Source organism: Hesperophylax consimilis, chromosome 21, assembly GCF_061612785.1.
Source record: "Hesperophylax consimilis isolate HC1 chromosome 21, BYU_Hcon_1.0, whole genome shotgun sequence".
In the NCBI taxonomy this organism is placed as follows: Eukaryota; Metazoa; Arthropoda; class Insecta; order Trichoptera; family Limnephilidae; genus Hesperophylax; species Hesperophylax consimilis.
The window spans coordinates 26,119,202-26,141,762 of record NC_142856.1 but is presented as its reverse complement, the minus strand read 5'-3'; the positions used below and the strand labels follow the sequence as shown (position 1 = coordinate 26,141,762).

The following is a 22,561-nucleotide window of genomic DNA, read 5'->3' as shown; positions in this document are numbered from 1 at the left end:
AAGCACTGCAGTCGCTGCCGGACTGCGGTGCAAGTTTATTTGAATGAACTGTAAGTTTTTAGCCATTACTGCCTAATCCTTAAGTCATTCCTCCTATTTACGCTCCTCGGTGTTAGGAGAGCGCACCGTGAAAGTGGCCTTCCTTATCCCGACATGCGCCGTCATCCCCATCTCCCTCAGCACCTTCACACTTTCCTCGTCCACACTCATGATCAGGCGATACATGTTCTTATCCCTGATCGAGTCGTGGACGATCCATTTTTTTGTGTGTAGCCGGGGAGTCTGGTTCTCCAGCAGTTGTAGCAACCTCTCGGTGCTTACTGCTCCATTTTCGGGGATTACTGCCATAACCTTTACGTACTTTGGCAGTTCCTGCAACCCCACCACCTCCAGGTCGCAGCCCTGCCATTTCCGTATGGTCGGCACCATCTCCCTCAGCCATGTCTCTGACTCCTTGTCGGAGCAGGTCATTTTCAGGACGCCCCTCTGAGTGAAGCATTCGTCGAATCTGGGTTTGAACTGCCCCTTTGGGATGCTCAAAATCAGATCCGCGGCCGCCTCACTCACGAGGGCCTCCTGCTCTTTTGTAAATTCTTCCTCTCTGTTCCTATGTACAACAGCCACTCGAATTTTATTTCCAGCGGCTTCCGCATAGGTAGCAGAGGTGAGAATTCCTCGGGGCTTTTTCCTGGAATTTCCCGGTGAAAGCCCCAAGGGTTTAGGTTCTGGTGAGGTTCTTCTCCTCTTCCCAGCCTTCTTTTCCCCGGGCGTTCCAGGTTGCTCCCGGTTACCTTCTGCGGTCCCCGTTAGCTTCCGGTCTGTCCCTGGTTTGCCTTGCCTGGTTCCGGCCTTCGAGGTCCCTGGTTGTCCCCAGCGGACTTTTACAGTCCCTGGTTGTTCCCGGTTTCCTTCCTGCCGCCCCTGCTTCTCTCTTTTGAGTTTTCTCCTCGCAGCCCTACTGAGTTTCTTACTGATGTGAATTTTTTTCACATCGTCTGACAGGGACTTTACCTTGTCTTCCTCAGCGGTGGTTGTTGGAGTGAGTCTCTTCTTTAAGTCCCCCCCTCTCCGCTGGTTCCCCGAGGGCCCCAGTTGGAGTCGGGGGTTCTTAAAGAAGTTATTTTCCAGGTCCCCTAATGGTCCCTGCATTTCCACGTCTGGATCCCCTGGGGGATCCCGCCGTGTTGCGTCCGTCGGAAGTCCTTCTTTATGGTTCCCAGAGGGCCCCTCAAGGGAAGAGTCCACCAGGGTGGTCCCATCTCTCCTCTCCACTTCCTCTTGGTTCCTCAAAGGCCCCAAGAGGGATGAGTCCACCGAGGCGGCCTCAACTCCTCCTTCCACTCCCCCTAGGTTCCTTAAAGGTCCCTCGTCAGTGTTGTTTTGGTTTTTGTTTTTACAGTCCATATTTGGTCCCACGAGTATCTAGGGAAATAAAAGGTCCACCCCAGCAGAGCCCCGAATGCTGGGGTAAGGTCTGTATACTCCGAGATGCGACCTTGTGTCTCTAATTAAAGCTCAAAATAAACAATGTTAACATTAATCAATCATCACCATTTTGTCAAAAACATAACAATCCTACTTACAATTACGAACTAAACTTAGGTAAAAAATGTACTCATCGCGCGCGAAAACACATTACATCTTGTCAGCTGATACACCGTAGTGCGACTGACGCGACACTCTGCTAACAACATGGCAGCCGGTATGTCTATGCACACAAGCAAAGGCGTGTTTGTGTGCCTTTCAGTTTTTCTGTTATACTAACTGTACGAATGTGCCCCGCGTACGAATGGTGACCACTTTCCCCTACCAACCTATTGGTGATGGAGTTGCTGGTCCTCTCGTCGTGATGGTCGTGGTGCCGGGACCGGTCCACGTCCTGTCTCCGGCCGGCCTCAAGGGGCACCAGCAGATAGACCATCCGGTTGGCAAAGTGGATGGCCTGGCTGTAGATGGTGGACTCTTCGCTCTTTATCAGCTCCTGTTGCTTGTCTAAGAAAAATTGAATAGTATACAGTGAACTGTAAAATTTAAAAATAAAAATATTATTTTAATGATAAACTAATGTTTATAAGACAAGATTTTTTTTATGCATAGCACAAAGGATAACAAATTATTATAAGCAATAATGAGTCGCCTGAAATATCAATACGAATTGAAAATATCAACCGAGTAAAAATAAATGCCGCCGACGGGAATTGAACCCGCACCCTCTGATGTCCCGTCAGACGCTCTGGACCACTGAGCCACGTCAGCTTATTTCCAACCCGCCAAATAATTCAATATGTACTAGTACTTCAATCAACAATTACTGCTTATTACATTTTTCCACCTGTAAACGACCAACTTTATTTTTGTAGGAAAGGCTTTGTTAGTGTTGAATTTCCCACTAGATGGCGTCGAGACATATTATATCTACATTTGTTGGTGAAATATTATTATTTTTTTAATTATAAAGTAATGTTTACAAGAGAAAGTTTTTATGCATAGCACAAAGGATGATGAATTATTAGAAGCAATAATTAGTCATCTGTAATATCAATACAAATTGAAAATATCTCCCGAAAAAATTAACATCCAATCAATCAATTCACCTGTAAACAATTAACTTTATTTTGTAGGAAAGGCTTTGTTAGAGCTAAATTTCCCACTACAGGTGAAAAAATATAATAAGCAGTAATTTTTGATTGAAGTACTAGTACGTATTGAATTATTTGGCTTGTTGGAAATAAGCCGACGTAGCTCAGTGGTATCAGAGCACCTGACCAGACATCAGAAGGCGCGGCTTCAATTCCCATCAGCGGCATTTATTTTTACTCGGGAGATATTTTCAATTTGCATGGATATTAATTTATAATAATTTGTTGAAAATAAAAGTTTATCCATTTAATGGCCAGGTACCGAACCAGTAGTGTAGGAATGAGGCAGTTTTTGGAGTTACATACTTGAGACAAAGTGTTAGTAAAAATGCAATTAGTACATTTTTTTTTTCACATTTTCTCATCGAGTTTGCTGTTTAAAACTTCAACGGTTCTTTCTGGCAATAACAGAGGGCACCACTTCCGTCTACAACAGTCAAAAATGTTCAGGCTTTGAGATCCAATATTATCAGATAAATAAATAAAATAAGAACAAACTTTGAAATTTTCAGCGATATAGGTCGACTACTTTTCGAGTTTTGCAACCACAAACATACTCAGGTAATTTTTTTTATATATTAACCCTTAGCACTAAGTTCCTCCATAGAGGCGGCATGCCAGGTTTGCCATATTACTTGAGTGCCGCCGCTATGGCGGCAAGAAAATAAAGTCTTATTCCTCAATATTTTTAATATATTGTTTTTTTTTTACTTTTCAATAAAATTCAACCAAAATCATATTAGTACAGATAAATAGTAATACAAAGTTTGATTGAGAAACAAGTCATTAAAATCCAATATATCGTTAAAGTAACAGAGTGATTCTGCAGTAAATATATATCGCTAGAGTATACAGGGTGTATCGGCACGTACCCGACAAACTTTAACCAGCTATTCCTTAGCACATTTGGAGTAAAAAAATGTTATGGGCACTTTGCTGTCCGGTAACATTTTTTTTTTAATAAAAAATTTATTATTCATATTTTCACCACATGTCACCAATGTTTTATCTTTTGTCAAAGTTTGGAAACCCATCTGGCAATATTTTGTTTGAGTTTCGTTGAATAATGTACGTACGTACCTACGTTGGCGCGCTTTTACAATCACAACGAAATGGCACGGCACCATTCGTCTCAATTTTAACTATTATTATTTAGTGTGTACGAAAGAGCGAGGACACTTTTTGACACACTTGCTAATAATAGCTGTTGAACACGAGAAACAATGCAAATGACAGTGACGGAGTGTAAATTTTTTATTTATTTTTTGTTTTTAATGGAAAAAAAATGTTACCGGACAGCAAAGCGCCCATAACATTTTTTACTCCAAATGTGCTGAGGAATAGCTGGTTAAAGTTTGTCGGGTACTTGCCGATACACCCTGTATATGTACTCTAGCGATGGGTGGAGTCTGAAAAACTATTAAATAATGTCACTTAAAATTTGACATGGTTACCTATTAATGGCTCATTTAGTAAATACTTAATATATATTCAATTTTGACAACACTTTAATTTTACAGAATAAATTTTTAGCAATTTTAACAGCATTTGGTTCCTTAGAATGGGCAATATGCCTAGCTAGGAACTAATATCGACCTACAACTTATAATAACAATTGTACTTATTTTTAATATACTTATACAGTTATTGCAATATTATTAGCTTGTCATTTTTGTTATATCCTTGTATCTAATGTAATCTAATAAATAAAATAAAATAAATATCTATGAAAGAATTACATGTGTGTAAACTTTTAAATATTGCTGAATGGTATGTTAAGTATTCACGCACATTCTTACGCATAAATTCAAGTGTAAGTCAACGTGTGTACCATCCCGCTTGAATCATATTTGACAGCTGCAACCCAAAATGAACAAAACGAAAAAAAATCATGTGTTGTAATTCTAGATACGGCATTTTGCTGCCGTGACAAGTTGGTGCATGTAGACGCGCTTGGTTCATTTCATTCGCCATTCCATTCATGATTTATTTTTCTTAAAAAATGCATCGATTTGGCGGTATGCACATACCAAAAATCTTTCGAGTGTAAAGGGTTAACTCTTGACAGGCCAAGATGCCAAACAAAACGTCTGTAACCAAGTGGGTCTTCCGACCACCCCATGATTTTTCTGTCTTACGGGCTTTTAAACTATAGAAATCCCAATTATTCAGTCGATTGTTAATGGTAAATTACGTAGTTGCGCAGGAATACGTAAAATACTTAAATGATATGTCAAGTATTTATCAACTGTTGTTACGGCAAAAAGTCCATACTCACACGCGGCTGTATCAACAGTTGAAACAGAAACTTTGACGACCGATATTCCAGCGCTCTTTCATCATAAATGTATTTCTTGCTCGCTTGGACATTCGAGGAACAGACATCTACAAGAATTTCTCAAAAATAAAATTGTATTTGATAAAAAAAGATCGATAATCAAGTGCGCCTCTTGGCGCCTTTTAGTCCTTTAGTTTACATTTTTGTCAACGGATGGCGTTAGTACTAGTATGTCATTCACAACTTTTCATAACTAAAAATGATAAGTGATCATGGTGTCCCACTTGTGTCTATCACCTAAGTACACACACGCCGAGTGAATGGCGGGACCACATTCAAAAGATACGGTACGTCTTTGTATGAAATTTTATGTTTTTGTTTTTATAAACATCTAAGAGTGTTGACACACGAGGATTTGTTATATTGTGGAGAATAATCTGTTCTGTCTATATAGTCCAATAAATCATGCCAGAATGCTATAATTTGACATTTAATTGGGTGCATAGGTATTTGAAAATATGTACCGCGTACGGGTATAGATAAAACGGAGCAAATTAACGCGTTCAAAAGGTTAAGCTAATATAAGGAGGATAGTAATTTTTGGTACTACCTACTCCCCCACTTGGCTGTGGGATAGTTAAGATGATATCACATGATGTTTGTAAAAGCCCATAATAATAAATAAATAAAATGGAATACTTTTAGAAAAGGTGCCTAACAGGGTAGCCAGATAACTCAACACAATGCCAATTCAATTCATCAAAAGTGATGAAACAAAAACTATGTTAAATAGGTTATGTTTACATGTTAGTTTTTTCATTGCCTTTAATGACTTTATATCAGTTTTTAAAGGTGTGTTGAATTGTAATTGTGTTATTGTAACGTTCTATCAAGTAAATACATTGGGAATGCATTGAAAGTGTTAACAGATGACTTCTTTTGATCAATCAACCAACATTTTTTTCCGTGTTCCCCATAATCATGAATATGAAAACATACATTTTGAGATAAGCCATTAATTATTGCACGTGAAGGGATATGTTCCATTAGAAGAATCCATCAACCAGTATTGGAATGTAGCTGCAGATACTAATTACCAACATTAGAACAATATACATATCAACACATAGCATGCAATACGACTAATGTGTTGTGGTTTTTCAACAATCTGTATCATTTCACATTTGCGGTATTACTTGCCAAATTGAATATGTTGTCATACAAAGTGCAGCAAGATGTTTGTTGGAGGCATTGGTAGATTTTCAAATGGAACTTACCTGGATCGATGTTTAGCCACAATCTCATCTGTTCGGCAGCTATTTCCAAAGCGCTCGGCTCCTGGGAGCGCATGAGGCTGTCGGCTAAAGGAGCCTCCGGGGAATCTCTGTAAAAATGTATATAACATATATTATGGATCCATTAACACTTTAACAGCCGTTCAGGAGCCTCATTGGTGACGTTTTTTTCTACTTTAACAGCCGCCCATTTTAAAGAGTGCTTTCTATGGTTCGCCGGCACTTTTCTGCTTTATTGCAAGATTATAGAAAAATAACTATTATAGTCTTAGGCATAATTGAAAAAGATAATTCTGAGATATCGGCTGATATTACATTTCATTTGACTGTAGTGAGCATGTACACATTGAAAGTCAAATAAATTTATATGTAATAAGGTATTTCAATTAACAAGCACGACGTTTTATGTATTTTAATCAATTCATTAATAAGTTTTGAGTACAAAACATAAAAGAAAAATAACAAATTTTTTTTTCAAACGCCATTTTCCATATATCAATATATTTTTGCTCTATTAACAAAAATGTTCTTATTTTTTAATGCTTTTTAATACGTTTAGACTTTTTGTGTGTGGTATTTTTTGAAAAAGGGTTGTTAACATAATCCTCCTCTACACGTGAATCTTTATTATTTTGTAATATGCACTCAAGTGATTTTTGGAAAGTTTGCGAAAACGTGTTGAGCTTTCCATAATATGCCAAATTTATAGAACCTAAAAATATGGGATAGATGGTGAAATCTAGGTGGATTCATTGGCTTTAAACTGCAGTAAACAGTTTCATATGTTTGCATATAAATATTTTGAGGAATGGTATTAATTAAATAATATGGTAAATGTTTATATATGAAACCAATCGCTCAAGTGGATATGTCTGTCATTTTCCTCGACACAAGACGATTACACCTCACCAAAAAATTGAACACGTGCACTCTATGGCCAGTGCACTGACGGTGCGCTGACGAGGCGGTGTGAGCAAGGTTTCGTCGCTTCGCACCCGCATACTTCACATATATGAATTGCCCAACATCCAGCTACACTATGGTTTCCGATAACGCATATCACGAAAAGAACTCAAGATTTTAATATAAACCGTATGAAACTCGACCACGAGTGGTAGCCGTGATTAGCATCTTCTAGAACGAAAACGTCACGATTGACGCTCATGAACGGCTGACAAAGTGCTACAGTAATTAAAAATGTGCGACTGTTAAAGTGTTTTTTTTTTCCATTTGTCCAAACAGCCCTAATGAAAAAACGTTTCCCTCAGGACCTATCATCTTTGGGGATGCTGTGAGGAGGGTATTTTTATGGAAAGGAAGGAGAGGAAGGTCTGGGAAGGAAAAGGTTAAGAGGGGTGGGTAGGAATCTGGGGCTCAATGTGTCCAGGAGTGACGGGTGTATGAATCCATCCCTCCCACTGTGGTACAAAGCGATGGGTCGAGAGAGTCCGGCAGGAGATGATAAAAGGTATCCCTTAACCAGGTTCTCACCTTACGGCCCGCCACGCCCAAAACCTAGACGTACCTCACCCCATAGACCCGGGCAACCCTGCTCAGTCACCATACGTACGTGACCTATGGCACTGGTGTTGGTTATTCAATAAATGGTTCCGGGGGTGGCTGTACCTTGAGAAGTGTTAAGAAAACGGAAAGAAAACTTTTGAAGAATGCTCAAGTAATTGGCATCATGAACTTGATTGAGGAATAGTGCAGAAGACAAAGTGAAGACAATCAATGAAAGAAGCTGTAGCTTTTAAGGCACTGTAACCTTAGGCACTGTATCATCGATGCTGATGAAGCTTACCTTGGACTAGAAGCTTGGAGGGATGTTGTGGATGGCGGGGCGTACAAAGCCTTGATGTCTCTCTGCACATCTTGGTAGAATGCCGCCTCCCAGAATTGCTGGTTCTGCCAAACTGGATGTTCCTGGAACAAATTAGTAGCTTCATCAGTTTAACGATGGCTACCCATAAATAGGTCACTGCCTAAATTTAGGGAAATGATATATTTTTTTTAATTATAAAACCTACAAATATGAGATAAATGATAAAATACAGGTCGATTTCGGCTTTAAACTACAGTAAGCAGTTTATATGTTTCAATATTAATATTTAGAGATACGATTTTTAGAATGAGCGTGGCCGAATCCAAAACTGAGTGCCCAGAAGTACCATCTCTCAAGACATTTATTTTATAAATACCCCAGCGCTCCAGTAGTTAGAAAAGTTACACAAAAATGAGTAGGCATTAGATTACAGAAGCAACAACAACAAAATATAATGATTTATGTTATATTGTGAGAACACAAACAAATGGAAAAAAACATCACTAAATAGGGCGGTCCGTTTGATAGATTCCCCAATCTTAACAAACGGACTGCAATCTTTAGAGCACAGGCGTCAGGTAGGTATGCTGTCCTTGTTCTATCGGTATTACAATGGAAGATGCTCTGAGGAACTAGCGTCATTGGTCCCTTCGGCACCGGTGCGTAGTCGGGACACACGCCAAACGCGCGCCCAACATTTGTACACAGTTGACACTTGTCACATGAGAACGGGTCGCTTCTACGATTCGTTCTTAAGTTCAACAGCTCGGCTGTGGAACGAACTGCCGGCCTCTGTGTTTCCTCCCTCCTACAACATGGGACTCTTCAAGACCCATGTTCACTCCTTCCTCTCCACAAAAAGACCCTCCACACAGCATCCCCAAAGATGACATAGGCCCTGAGGGAAATTATTTTCTTCAGGGCCTCCTGTGTGGAGTAAATATAAAAAAAAAAAAAAAAAGATAGTACACACCTAAAATTGCGTTCCACGCAGATTTGAATGGAAACCAATGTCCAATTAGAACCTTTTGGTTCTAGCCATAGACATATGAATATTAGTAGACCTGCCCTAAGTGATTAAAAGCGTATTATTCCCCACTCCCCATACCGGTTCCATTGGAGCCGGCTGGGCTCGCGTATGGATTCCCGTGAATCTTGAGAATGTGACGTCATCACTCTTGTTCGAACTAGCGTCGAGCTATGGTCGAGGCATTTTATGAAATAACACGGAAAAATAGTGGCTTGTGCTATGAAAACTTGTAAAAATAGATGTGAAAAAGAGAATAAACCCAATTGTCGTATTACATTCCATATGTAAGCATCATTTTAAGCTTATTCACATAGTATAATATGAATCAGTTGTAGAAACATATACTATCACATCGAGATACATCTGGTCGAATGTAGCGATTCTCAAGTGTGCGCATCATTGTTACTGGGAAGTAAATTATGAACACTTATAAAAGTGTCTTAACTAAACACGTAAACAAAATATTCGACTCTGAAAATAGAAGAATTTTTTTTTTGCCGAATTTGGACTTCGCAAATTTGTTCATAACGTGGCGAGTAATTTGCGCTCCCATGTAAAAATGTTTATTCATTCAAAAGCAGATTTTACTTTTAAGAACTAAATGGTGATATTATAATGCGAGATGCCTATATACTGTCAGATTGATTTATTGACGAATCACAGTCAGCTTTACCCCCTTCGTTCTTCAACAGTTGATTTTACCCCTCACCTTTAATTTCTAGTCTATATATTCATATGTCTGTGGTTCTAGCCCATTTAGCATGCGCTGTTTTCCTTACACTGCCTGACATTTTACTATATCACTATTATATTTGATAGAATTGAAAATTTTATAATGTTGATGAAACGAATTTCTGTATTAGAAATTTAAGCAAAGAATGGTCAGGCTTTTGGATTACAAAACACACCCACGTCACATTTCTTGTGTTCTTCTTTATTCTATGTAAAGCATCTTCAGGAATTAATGTACGTAAATCTCCATTATCAAATCATTTTCAGGCATGACAATTTATTTTTTATGTAAATACCGCACATGAGTTCAAACTGTTCATCCAGTAGAACTATGGCATCCCCAATTGGGGTATATTGTGAGGCTGAAGGGAGCAGAGAAGGGAAGAGGATGGGGAAGAGGAAGGCTGGGAAGTACCTGGATATCACGGCCTTCGATTCTGAATGATGGTCTTTCCCCAGGGCAATACTGAGAGTATCTTCCACTCTATAAATATATTCCCATTAATGAATCGGGAAATAAGGTAAATAGAAGAGCACCTAATGTACAGCTCGACTGTAGTGACAAATCCAGTGAATATACAAGTGCCCAAGTCCCTTCAAAAACGCCATAAACAAGTCATTTATTTATTTATTTAACGCCCAGAGGGCTTTTACATGGTTGGTAGTATAATTTTAATTTGACAGATACTTTGAAACATAAAAAAATAAGAATAAAATTACATTTGATAAAAGCTATGCAACAAGTCATACAAACACAAGAAACAAAAACAGAAAATTACAGCTATTTCTAGGTTTACATGATGTGTTTAGGAGTATTGTTGAAATAAATGTTTTAAATGATCCACAAAACTTGCCAAGTTGGTATTGAATATGTCAACATCACCCCAAGTAATGATTTCCCATGGTGTGAAGTCGTTGTGGGCAATGTAGTTACGCTTTTGTGTGCTGCTGTAGAATATTGTATTTTGTCGTGTTGTTACTGTGGGTGTATGTATGTTTATAAGTTGCAGGAGTTCACAACAGTCGAATTTAGAGTTAAGTATTTTGAATAAGAACGTTAAATCGTTTATTTTACGTCTATCTTCTAATGTATGTATTTTTAGAGTATTTAATAAGAAATTGTATTTTAAGTCTTCGACAGGGATATTTAATTTAAAATTTATAAAACGTAGAAATTTTTTTTGTATTCGCTCAATGTTGTTAATGTGAATGAGAATGTGAAGTCGTGATGTAGTCATGATCGGAAGTTCCAGTAGAGCAATAATAAGGGGGTATTTCACTATGTCGGGCTAAATATCTGACTAGCTATCCGTTGGCTGGCTTTAAAGATCAGAATAACTTCGTTATTCAACGGCGACCGTTTCACCATTGTTTCCGAGCTTCCGGATAGATAACACTCGAAATAGTCTGGCAACATCGCAAAATGTTTGCAGTTACTCCATCTACTGCCACGGCTGTCATGCGTCATAGTCCGCACACCGCAAAGTGTGCATTTTTTTGGTTATGTTATGTTGATTATCAGGTCATTTTAGATAGATTCGTGTCGAATTAATACATTGTTTCTTATTTTGAACACAATCAAATAATTCAGGATGGATCATACAAGCATTCAAATTCATTCAAAAAAATTCGACTCACTTCTCCGCTGTCAAACTCGGAATGTTTTGACGCCATCTTTGATTCGAGGAATAGCGCCTAACGTGAGGTTCGAGCACTGATTAGTCAAATCGAACTTTAACCCGAGCGTTAGTGTTATTCAGATATAGCGAAAACGAAAAAATGACTAATCCGCGGATTAGTGCTTAGTCAGAACATAATCAGAGATAGTGAAATACCCCTAAGAGAAGTATTATTATATAATAGACAGGTAGCATATTATCCTGCTGATACAGAACAAATATAAATCCAATACCTGTATGCACATGTAGGCAAATTGTATTACGCCAGTACAAAGGCGCCGGCAAAAAGCGGTGGCAAGGGGGAGTAGGGCGGCTGCCACTCCTTGTTCGTCCATGGCTGAATCGTCCTGGAGGGCGCAGTTCATCAATCTGTAAAGAACAACAAAAATATTATCAACGGGATTTAATTTTTTAAGACTAGAAACTTCCATAAAGCCATGCTATATTATGCGCGCATAATTTGGGCATATATGTATTATATGTTGGGATGACACACTACACTATAATCTTCCTCAGGAGAGGGGGTCAGATCAAATGGAAGACTGTTGCAGAATATCATTTTTTTGCATGGGATCTGTCACTTTGACAGATGACAGCCGCATAATTATGGCGCTTCGTAAATTGTTCTGATCCCCTCACCTGCCATAAGCAGGAGATGGGGTTGCATAATTTTCAAATATAGCCTGGCTAGCAGATTGTAGCGCATATCGTCGCCACACCCACACTTATAACACATCATCTTTTTAGGTGTGACAGGTCTGTAATGGATTGTATGGGGAGCAATATGGAGTTATATAAAACGCTTTGAACTTATGGCATAATCTGTGACCCCCTTAAAGTGGACCTATTTTTAATAATAAAAAAAACTTTTGTGACCAAATCCCTAGAATGCTAAGAAATGCACGGTGGATTTACCAGTAGCTCACCGCACTTGCCACGATTTTATGATATTTTAAACCATAAAAATTTCTCCCAGCGTACTAAAATAAATCTCAAGAATATTTTTGTATTTATTTTTCGGAATAACTTTATTGAGTAAAACCTCAAATTGTAATATTAAATATTGAAGACAATATTAGTGATTTCTAAACGATCCTTTACTGATTTTTCTGTTTCAGATTTTCGTTTAGAAATCACTAATATCGTGTTCAATATTTAATATTTTTGTACTTCATTATAATATTACCTGGGAAAAAATTAGAGAGAATTTTTTTTTCTGAATATAAGTAGCTATCCTGGGGAACTGCACAGGAGAGATATTTATGTACGATTTTCATAAATATATAAACAAAATAAACTATATGAAAACAATTTTAAAATTTCAAAATCTTTTCTCAAATCCGTTTGCGACTAACAAAGATCCGTCTTCAAGTCTCGCTGGTCGAAAAAACCCCTAAACTAAACAACTCAAAAAATAACCTGGCTACCGTGATAGAATTGAGTTATAAATAAAATTATCACCCTGTATATGAATTGTGAATTGGTGTCATTCATGTAAACAAAACATTTTGATTACCATTGTAATTTGAAACTATGTAATTATTTGTCTTGAACTATTATCATACAATCATTGTAATCAATATGTTATTAAACATAAGTCATCAGTGCCCTTGAGGTGATTTCTCATGAAAACGGCGCTATATAAATTAGCCAAATATTATTACAACAAAAAAATTACCTAAATTTGATGCAAACAGCCATAAAAATAGTTGTAAAAATCGTAAATTTTAAATTAAGTACTGTATATTTTGCCATTTTATTTTATCAACTACTAGCTGTACCCCGCCATGTGTTGCCGTGGCTCAGTATGTCTGAACAGATAGAAAAACAATTGCGCATTTTCCTTTCACGTTTCTTCCTGTCACAGGTGACAGCTTTATAGTATAAGTATATAAAAACACATGCATATTTGAATGAAACGTTGTGTCGAAATTTTCGGAAATTTAAATTTATAGATTGAATGCTGTTGAAATGAGATCCCTGAGGCGTATGTGTGGTAAAACCATGTATGATCGTGTGAGGAATGTGGATATCCGCAAAAAGTGCAAGACTGATGTAAGCGTAATGAGTAAGATCAAGAAAGGGACGCTTAGATGGTTTGGGCATGTAGAGCGAATGAGCGAAGAAAGGAGTGTAAGGAGAATATACGATGCAAATGTAAATGGTAGCAGAAGTCTGGGACGCCCGAGGAAGACATGGCATGATCAAGTGAATCAGATACTTGAGTCGGGCCATGTCAAGAGGCAGAACAATAGAAGAGTATGTATGAGACGATGTATGAATGTGAATGAGGCAAGGAGTGTGTGCCAAGACCGAGTTGTTTGGCGGTCCGTCCTCTCTGCCTACCCCTGCGGGGAAACGGCGTGATGGTTAGTTAGTTAGTTAGTTATGATTTTGAAGAAACAAACATTAACATTTTTATTAATATATATAAACTGTAGGAGTAATTCTTAAGGACCTGATCACTGAACGGGTTACAAAATCATTATTTGTAAGTTTATTATCGTAAAGTGCACTTGAAGTGAAATAACCCTAAACTGTGCTAATATAACTGTTAATACAAACAATAAATTTATTTTATTTTATTGATACATGATTTAGAGAGTACATGTGGTTTTTGTGATATTTCACCCTCCATGCTAGGGATGACCCTGTGTTATGGCGGGTGAATTTTACAGTTTGCGGACATAGAATCTATACATTACTATAGTATAAAAAAAAAAGTAAGAAAAATGATGTATAGCTAGTTTGGGTTGCAAGAAGTGGATGGAGAAGTTAGAGAATAATGAGAAGATGAAAATTTTGAGAAATTATTAGTATATAGATCACACTAATTAATTATGTATATACTATACCGCTAAGTTGGGGAATAAGTATATATTATGTTTTGTCTGAAAGGTGAGTAAATTGATAGAGTGTAGAATAATAATATCTTTATTTAGGAAAGTTTACACATTACAACTATACATACATATTATGGTGTACATTGATTTGTAACTTTTATATTTAGGGTTATAAAATTTACAAAAATGAAGAACTATTAATACAAACATAATATTGTGAAGGTAAGAAGAAAATAAAAGTACAGTTGAGGTTTCTCAAATACCGCCTCACTAGGCTAGCCTGTGTTGAGGCAGAATTTTTCGTGTTAGTTCCTAATACCTTTGAACATACCTATACTTGTATTAAGATGTATTCGCTCAATAATGTGGTGACTTCAATAACTGCGAATTTGGGTGAATGCACCCAGAAGGCCCTATTCTTATTTTTGATCCAAATTTTTACATTATCTTTGAAATTTTTTTGTGAATCACATTGTTTTATGCTGTCTGGAAGAATGTTGTAGAGTCTTGTCGCAAAGTATTTAAAGTTTCGTTGACCAAACGTAGTTATCGGTATTTGTAGTAAGTTTTTGTTGTTGCTTCGAGTACATCGTGTATTTGAACTTTTTTCGTAGTAATTATGTATATTTAAGTATAGATGAGTTAGGATAGTTTTTGCATATAGCTGCCGAACATCAAACACATTCATAATATTAAAAATTAAATTCGAGTGAATGAATGGGTATTGTAGTTATAATGTATTCCGTGTGTAAGGATCCATTTCGTAATTTGTTTTTTAAAGGAATGGGGTTGACTCACGGTTTTTAGGTTTTCAGGGATAAGGTTAAAGATTTTAGGAGCTAGGAAGAAAAATTGTAAGAAAAAATTAAACCAGATCTCTCAGCGGTAGGATACCATAATTAGCAACATAGTTCTTTTTAGAAAAACCTTCATTGATCTACTACAATTACCTAAATTACACGATTAATATCTGTTTACTGCCATTTTAGACTAAAACAATTGTTTGCACAATAAATGCACGTGTATCTTGGTACAATGTAGGCTCCTACAATAGGCAGGAAATGGTTTGAACATGGCATGCAAACATGTTGACATGAAACCATGTCCAACGTTTTGAACTGCAACGGTGGTTTCATTCCACCGGAAGTTTCCATTGCGCAATGTTCAATTTTAATACCACAATGGTTAAATGGATTTATTTTTTAATAATTATTGGAATTATTGGCAATGTCGTGGGGGAAAAGCGGCAAATGGTGAGTTTACAAAACAAACAATAGGTTTTAGATAATCTTCGGTAACATGACATAACACTCTTCACGTTTCCTGCATCTATTGGTGTTTTCCACTCCAAATATCTGCATGTGTCTCCTGAGATGGCAGTGTCCCGTTAGTAGTCCTACCAGTTCCCTCAGCTAGTTTCTGTCCATACCGAGTAGTTTGGAGCATATTGGATATGCGGAATTGTTCAACATCACATAGTTCAATGTCCAGTTACATTTGTCACTTGAATCGTTGGTCTGAAATCTATTGGTTAAGGCAAAGTAAAGCTAAATCATGTACTTTGGTTTGAAAATTCAATCATTTACAAATATTTTAAATGCTTTAATTAAATACTGCGAATAGAACACATCTTGGCCGGCCTTCGAAATAACAAGACTTTTCATAAGACCAGTTCTACGAACCCTTTTTGATAATGGTTTTATTGTTTAACGTGGCAAATAAAGTTCTTTAGAAAATGATTGGAAAATATTTTAATATTTGTGCCAGCACTTCAAAAATAAATAAATAAAACATTGCTTTTGTCATTTTTTTGCGTAAATCAAAACATGCGGCTGGTAAACGGGAATTTCAACCTTATCACCATCTACATAAGGAGTGTTATTGTTAGTGGCCCGATTCCGAATATTACAAATTATGTAAAATATTTATTATTTAGGTAGGTCCAGCAGATATAATCATCAAAAATATGCAGCAATGCCCGGACCCACAGATGTACAAATACGAAATCAGCGTGAAGAGGCACAAGGTGAACCGGACTCACGAGGCCATGGATGGCTTCTTTAATTTAGGTGCGCCAATGGACGAAAACATAGGTGTAAGAGAAGTATACTTTCATTTTGTTAAGTAATATAATCATCATCGAGGGGCTACACCCCGGGGTGGGATTTGAACTCATCCTCAAATGTTCTGTCGCCGTTCGCCTCCAGTCCTTCATTCTTCCCGTCCTACCTAATCTTCTTGTCCACCCTGGTATGATTTGAACTCATCCTCAAATGTTCTGTCGCCGTTCGCCTCCAGTCCTTCATTCTTCCCGTCCTACCTAATCCTCTTCCACACTGGTATGATTTGAACTCATCCTCAAATGTTCTGTCGCCGTTCGCCTCCAGTCCTTCATTCTTCCCGTCCTACCTAATCCTCTTCCACAGTGGTATGATTTGAACTCATCCTCAAATGTTCTGTCGCCGTTCGCCTCCAGTCCTTCATTCTTCCCGTCCTACCTAATCCTCTTCCACACTGGTATGATTTGAACTCATCCTCAAATGTTCTGTCGCCGTTCGCCTCCAGTCCTTCATTCTTCCCGTCCTACCTAATCCTCTTCCACAGTGGTATGATTTGAACTCATCCTCAAATGTTCTGTCGCCGTTCGCCTCCAGTCCTTCATTCTTCCCGTCCTACCTAATCCTCTTCCACACTGGTATGATTTGAACTCATCCTCAAATGTTCTGTCGCCGTTCGCCTCCAGTCCTTCATTCTTCCCGTCCTACCTAATCCTCTTCCACACTGGTATGATTTGAACTCATCCTCAAATGTTCTGTCGCCGTTCGCCTCCAGTCCTTCATTCTTCCCGTCCTACCTAATCCTCTTCCACACTGGTATGATTTGAGATTTTCACGGCAAAAAGTATTAAAGAGATTTGTTTTTGGGGTGTTATGCCATGTTGCGCTACCTCCTTTAGCCAAACGTTTCGGACAGCATAGCAGTGTCCATCATCAGGGCAGATGTGATCAAAACAAATCACTCTTCCACACAGTTCATTACCCGCTCCTTGGTCTGCCTCTGGATCGCTTCCACTGGCTTGATCGTAACTTTTGACGTCCTATCATCTAGCATTCTTTCCACAACATCCACCGGTAAAATTGAATTAAACGCAGGTATGTATTCACGGTGTCCGGAAACTCGTAGTACAAGCGGGAAAGTAGTGAAACTACGTAACATAGAGAACACAAATTTAGTTAGTTTTTTCATTTTTTCGGCAACTAAAGCGTTAAAAAAACTTTTTGAGCCGAGTCTACTTTTACTACGACGCTTTAAAAGAAAACCTTAAATAGCTGATATAAACGACAGTTTGGCTTGAAAAATTTATTTAATCGAAAACGAAAAATAAAATATAATTATACCACAAAATTGACTCCAAATGTTATGTAGACTTACCAGCTTCCCGTTTGTACTACGAGTTTCCGAACACCGTGAATACGTACCTAAATTTAATTCAATTTTACCACGGTGGATAGGTTTCAAAGAATAACATGTTTTAAAAAAAACAATGTGTAATACATAATGTCACGTCAGGTAATGCTTCGGTTTTGGCATGTTTTGTACGATATCACTTCCATCATTGAAATTCTGTCTTAAGGCGAAGCTTAATGCCAAATCACTATTTTGATTAATCTTTATACCGAATTGGTGTACATTATGAATACCAAAAATATGCTTTAGATAAATTGAAGGTTTTCCTATCGTTTCACTTGAGTAGAATACAAATGAAAAAATAAATTACTCAATAAAAACTATAAATGTAAAATACTAAAAAAAATTTTTTTTCAATAGAAATGTATGAATGCATAAAGGCAACAACTTTAAAAAAATACAGTATTATAGCTAAGATGATAGATCTGTGACAGTTTCACTTGATGAGCTCTTTTGCTTTCTTTTTAACATTATTTACAAAATAAATTAAAAACAGTTTTGTGCTTGAAATTGAATGTTTCTAGACTCCGTTTGTCAAGCGATTTTAATGCCTAATACCTACAATATAAGGCATATCAAGGATATGAACACTTTTGTCTTGTAGCTTCTTCTTAATTCTTTTTCGATTCTAACTCAATTCTAAGTCTGGATACATATAATATTGTATTGTGCTTTGTGGACCGTGTTATTTCAATACTGTGTAAAAACAGAATTGACTATATATGTGATGGTTCGTTAGTTAGTTAAATATCGATCGATAACAGTTCCAGTTGGTGGCGTAATCTCCTCATTTCTTTTTAAAACAATTTAATGAAACTTTCTAATAATAGGAACTATAATTCTCTGGTCTGGAGTCTCAAAATACTTGACCTGTGCAAAAACAGGCAGTCCGTTTGATAGATTTCCCTATCTTAAAAATGGGCAGTCCGTTTTATAGATTCCCCTATCTTAAAAATAGGCAGTCCGTTTGATAGATTCCCCTATCTTAAAAATAGGCAGTCCGTTTGATAGATTCCCCTATCTTAAAAATAGGCAGTCCGTTTGATAGATTCCCCTATCTTAAAAATAGGCAGTCCGTTTGATAGATTCCCCTATCTTAAAAAAATGAATTGAAATCGTTAGAGCACAGGTCAGGTAATGCTGTCCCTGTTCTAACGGTATTTCAATGGAAGATGCTGCGAGTGTCATATCTACAACTTGTTCTTGAGTTCCAACAGCTCGACTGTGGAACGATTTGCCGGCCTCTGTGTTTCCTCATTTCTACAACATTTTCACTCCTTTCCTCAAAGAGACCTTCCACACAGCATCTCCAAAGATAACATCGGCCCTGGGGAAAATAATTTCCTGTGTTGAGTTAATGCAAAAAAAAACATTGCATGTTTAAAAACAAACCTACATACAGACTAAAACAAAAACTGGTAAATGGCCTTGGCCGTCTTCCATTGTTTTAACTGTGTTATTGTTATCATAAAAATAATATGATTAATTTACTCATGCAATCCCTATTCAAAGAGCCAGTTATACAACTCTAATATATATATTTTAAAAGTATGCTGTGGACGTGTCCATGTGCCTGAAGTAAGCTCAATTTTTCCTTACTTTTGGTTAAATTGATCAAACATTTTAAAATACCAAAATTCTTTCTAGGACAATCAATTTCATTGGCGAGGCGACTTCAGTTTTCTTTTAAATCGATTTAGATTACACTTCTAGGGATTATCTGTTCTGTAGTATAACTCTTTACAGCGGCGGCCGGTCTCTCGGCACAAAAAAGCAATTAACCCAAAAATTGTAAGTCGTCAATACGAGGGTAGTCTAAAAAGTTTCCCACCTCAACATGAAGATGGCAGCACTTGTCAATAAAAGTTGGGAAATTTAAAAATATTTTTTTTAATCATTGTACTGAGTACAAGATCTCACACTGTTAGCTTTTTTTTACATTTATAACTTAACTTCTGTGTTGTATTAGTTGATGTTACACAAGCTCATAAGAGCTATTTATTATTTACTCATTTAGAACTTTATTTCTCATTTAGAACTTTACAACTTGATATATAATTATTATACACCTATCTATAAGCATTTACTGTGTTTCTCATCTATCTCAAGCCAGTTATTTAAGATAGATATTGTATTACATTAACCGGATCTTAATTTGCTTTGTTATTCACTTGTGTTTCTTATACTATAAGTATCATATGTAAAATCCGAAAGGAATAACTAAAAATGTAAATGTTCGTTTGTTAAAAATTTTAAATCTCCATAAGTTCTTCAATGATTGCTTTGAAATTCTGACACAACGTCGCATTCGAATACACATGTGTTTTTATAAACATACATTATATAGATGTCACCTGTGACAGGTAAAACCATGTTTTATTTAAATTGCGCAATATGTTGGATAACCATGCTTTTTTTTAAAAACAGTCTGTTGGAGGTAAAAGCAACATGCGCTATTGTTTCTCCATGGCGGGGTACAACTAGTGATAAAAAAAAAATAAACATTGTTTGCTTTCCCGAAGGAAGTTGTGGTATATCGGACGCTTGTGCGTTATATTCCTGAAAATAACTTAATAACGTAAAAAATAAACAATAAACAATTGGCCGGCGGGCAGCGGGTAGAAAGTGTGGGTAGTTTGAGACAGGCTCATAAGCTCCAACGGCAATGGAAATCCGACCAATGAGAAGCCATAAACGAGCCGCTGACCTTTTTTTATGTGCCGTTGTAGAGTCGCAATTTTAACAAAAAGCAGCTATTTTTAATTTTAAAGTCTCCTTCTCCATTGGGTCTATATATATGTATCTTCGCACCTACCAGCTACCTGCCGCAGCCCCCTTTCTGCTGAGTTCTGAGAATTTTATTGGCCCTTCTCCCTCATTGACTGAAGTATCACGCATCGACTAGACTCCGGCGGGAACCACGAGGCTTGCAAAGACCTTTACATACTTAACCGCCTTTTTAGAGGATCTTTCTATCTTTCACTTATTTGCATTTTGCACAAAAGTCGTGTATGTACCAGAAACGTCCTTTTCAGGACGAAAGTCAATTAATTTGCATTTTACAAAGTCGTTTGCGGCGTGTAACTAACCCCTATTTTACAGTCTGTGTACATACGACATTTAGTCGGGTACATGTGGGATTGCACTAATCTCCCCACATTCCGGGATAAAGAAATTACTATTATTATAACTTTTTTTTTTTAATGTTCATTACAGATTTATATAACTATCGACAAGAAAGATGATGGAGCCGATACGTACAAGCCAAACGCCTATGAATTTAAAGATGACAACGCCTGTCTTTTCCTCTTTAAATGGGTTGGAAAAGGTTTCTTGGAAATTCTTGAAATGTTTGATCAACCCAAAATGTGCCCATTGAATGCTGTGAGTATTTTATTATAAATAATTTCAGTCTAACACCAATAGTTTTACTAATGGCTCTTACCTCTAATCTTCTTTAGAATTTGGATGCGGGTTGTCGGGCGCATTCTGAATTTGAGGCGGTTTTGGGTACCGCCGCCCCGGGATCTATTTATTGAATAACCAACACCATAGGTCGACCCAATTGGTTCGCGAGGTGTGTTCAGGATGCGCCTGCCCACCACCTGCGTGGGTGCCAGATCGGGAGAGGCCGGTTTGGGTAGACCCTTAGACTTCTCCAATCGGTCTCTCGACCCATCGCCTTGCGCCCCATTGGGAGGGATACATTCATAAGTCCGTCACTCCTGGACATACTGGTCCCTAAATTCCTACCCAACCCTCATACCTTACACTTTCCAAGAATAATAATAATAATAATAATTGGATAATTTGTAGAGCGCCATTTTTGTGAAAAATCACCTCAAGGGCGCTGTACAATTTATTTCCTAGGATCTACATTTGTTATTTAGAGAAGATACCAAAACATACTTACCTGGCAAGTCACTTCCGACAAACACACTTATATTAAAAAGTTTATGCTTATAAAAGATAAAACTGCACGCAGAGGACACTATATCAAAAAACACTGGTCATCGCATGACCTTAAGAACTTTCTCTTCTTCCTTTCCTTAACCGTTCAAGTGATTTTCGGCATATAATGCCGGGTTTGCAAAACGTCTTGAGTGATCGCACGCCATAATATGCCATTTTTGAAACCCAGAATTCACGCATTTACGATGTTTTAAATGAGGGTGAGAAATTTTCAACTCGAACGCCTATCACTCACACTCATAATCCAGTTAACGAAGCGAGCACTCGATTGGTTAAAAAAATCCCCCCACACAGCATCACGAAAGATGGTCTAGGCCCCGAGGGAAATTATTTTCCTCAGGGCCTCCTGCGTGGGGTTGATATAAAATATTTAAAAAAAAAATAAAAACAATGAGTAAGTGAAGTCAAACAAAAAATGTATTTTTGCAACAAACATGAATAATTGTATGCATATATAAATGTACAATGTACATACTTTCTTCTATATTTTAAGCTTTGATTTATTTACAATATCAGGTGTTATTATTTGGATTTGATGTTAATCATTGTATTAGTATTTTCATTATTTTTTAAAAAATAGTTATCACACTTACATACATAAATTGTCAATTTTCCTCTTAAAAGCCCGATACGGAATGAATGAATAATAAATAAATAACTTGCAAAAAGTGAATTTTAATAAAATAATTAAATTAACGCCAACTATGAACACATACATTATAACGAACGTGGCGTTTAACCTTAAGGACATTTCCATTCATATGATGTTTATGTCTACACTGCCAACATGGATTTCTGCC

At 37.3% G+C, this 22,561-nt stretch overlaps 1 protein-coding gene across 1 annotated transcript in view; it reads right to left on the bottom strand.

Annotated features, from left to right (window-relative positions):
- Nucleotides 1-22,561, bottom strand: part of Sbf (SET domain binding factor) — a 181,566-nt gene that overhangs the window by 48,433 nt on the left and 110,572 nt on the right. Inside the window, exons 13-16 of the mRNA XM_089644755.1 lie at nucleotides 11,712-11,847; nucleotides 8,017-8,138; nucleotides 6,195-6,301; nucleotides 1,815-1,992 (exon numbers count right to left, since the gene is read on the bottom strand). Of these exons, the coding sequence (XP_089500881.1) occupies nucleotides 1,815-1,992; nucleotides 6,195-6,301; nucleotides 8,017-8,138; nucleotides 11,712-11,847 (543 nt within the window). The remainder of the gene's footprint in view (nucleotides 1-1,814; nucleotides 1,993-6,194; nucleotides 6,302-8,016; nucleotides 8,139-11,711; nucleotides 11,848-22,561) is intronic.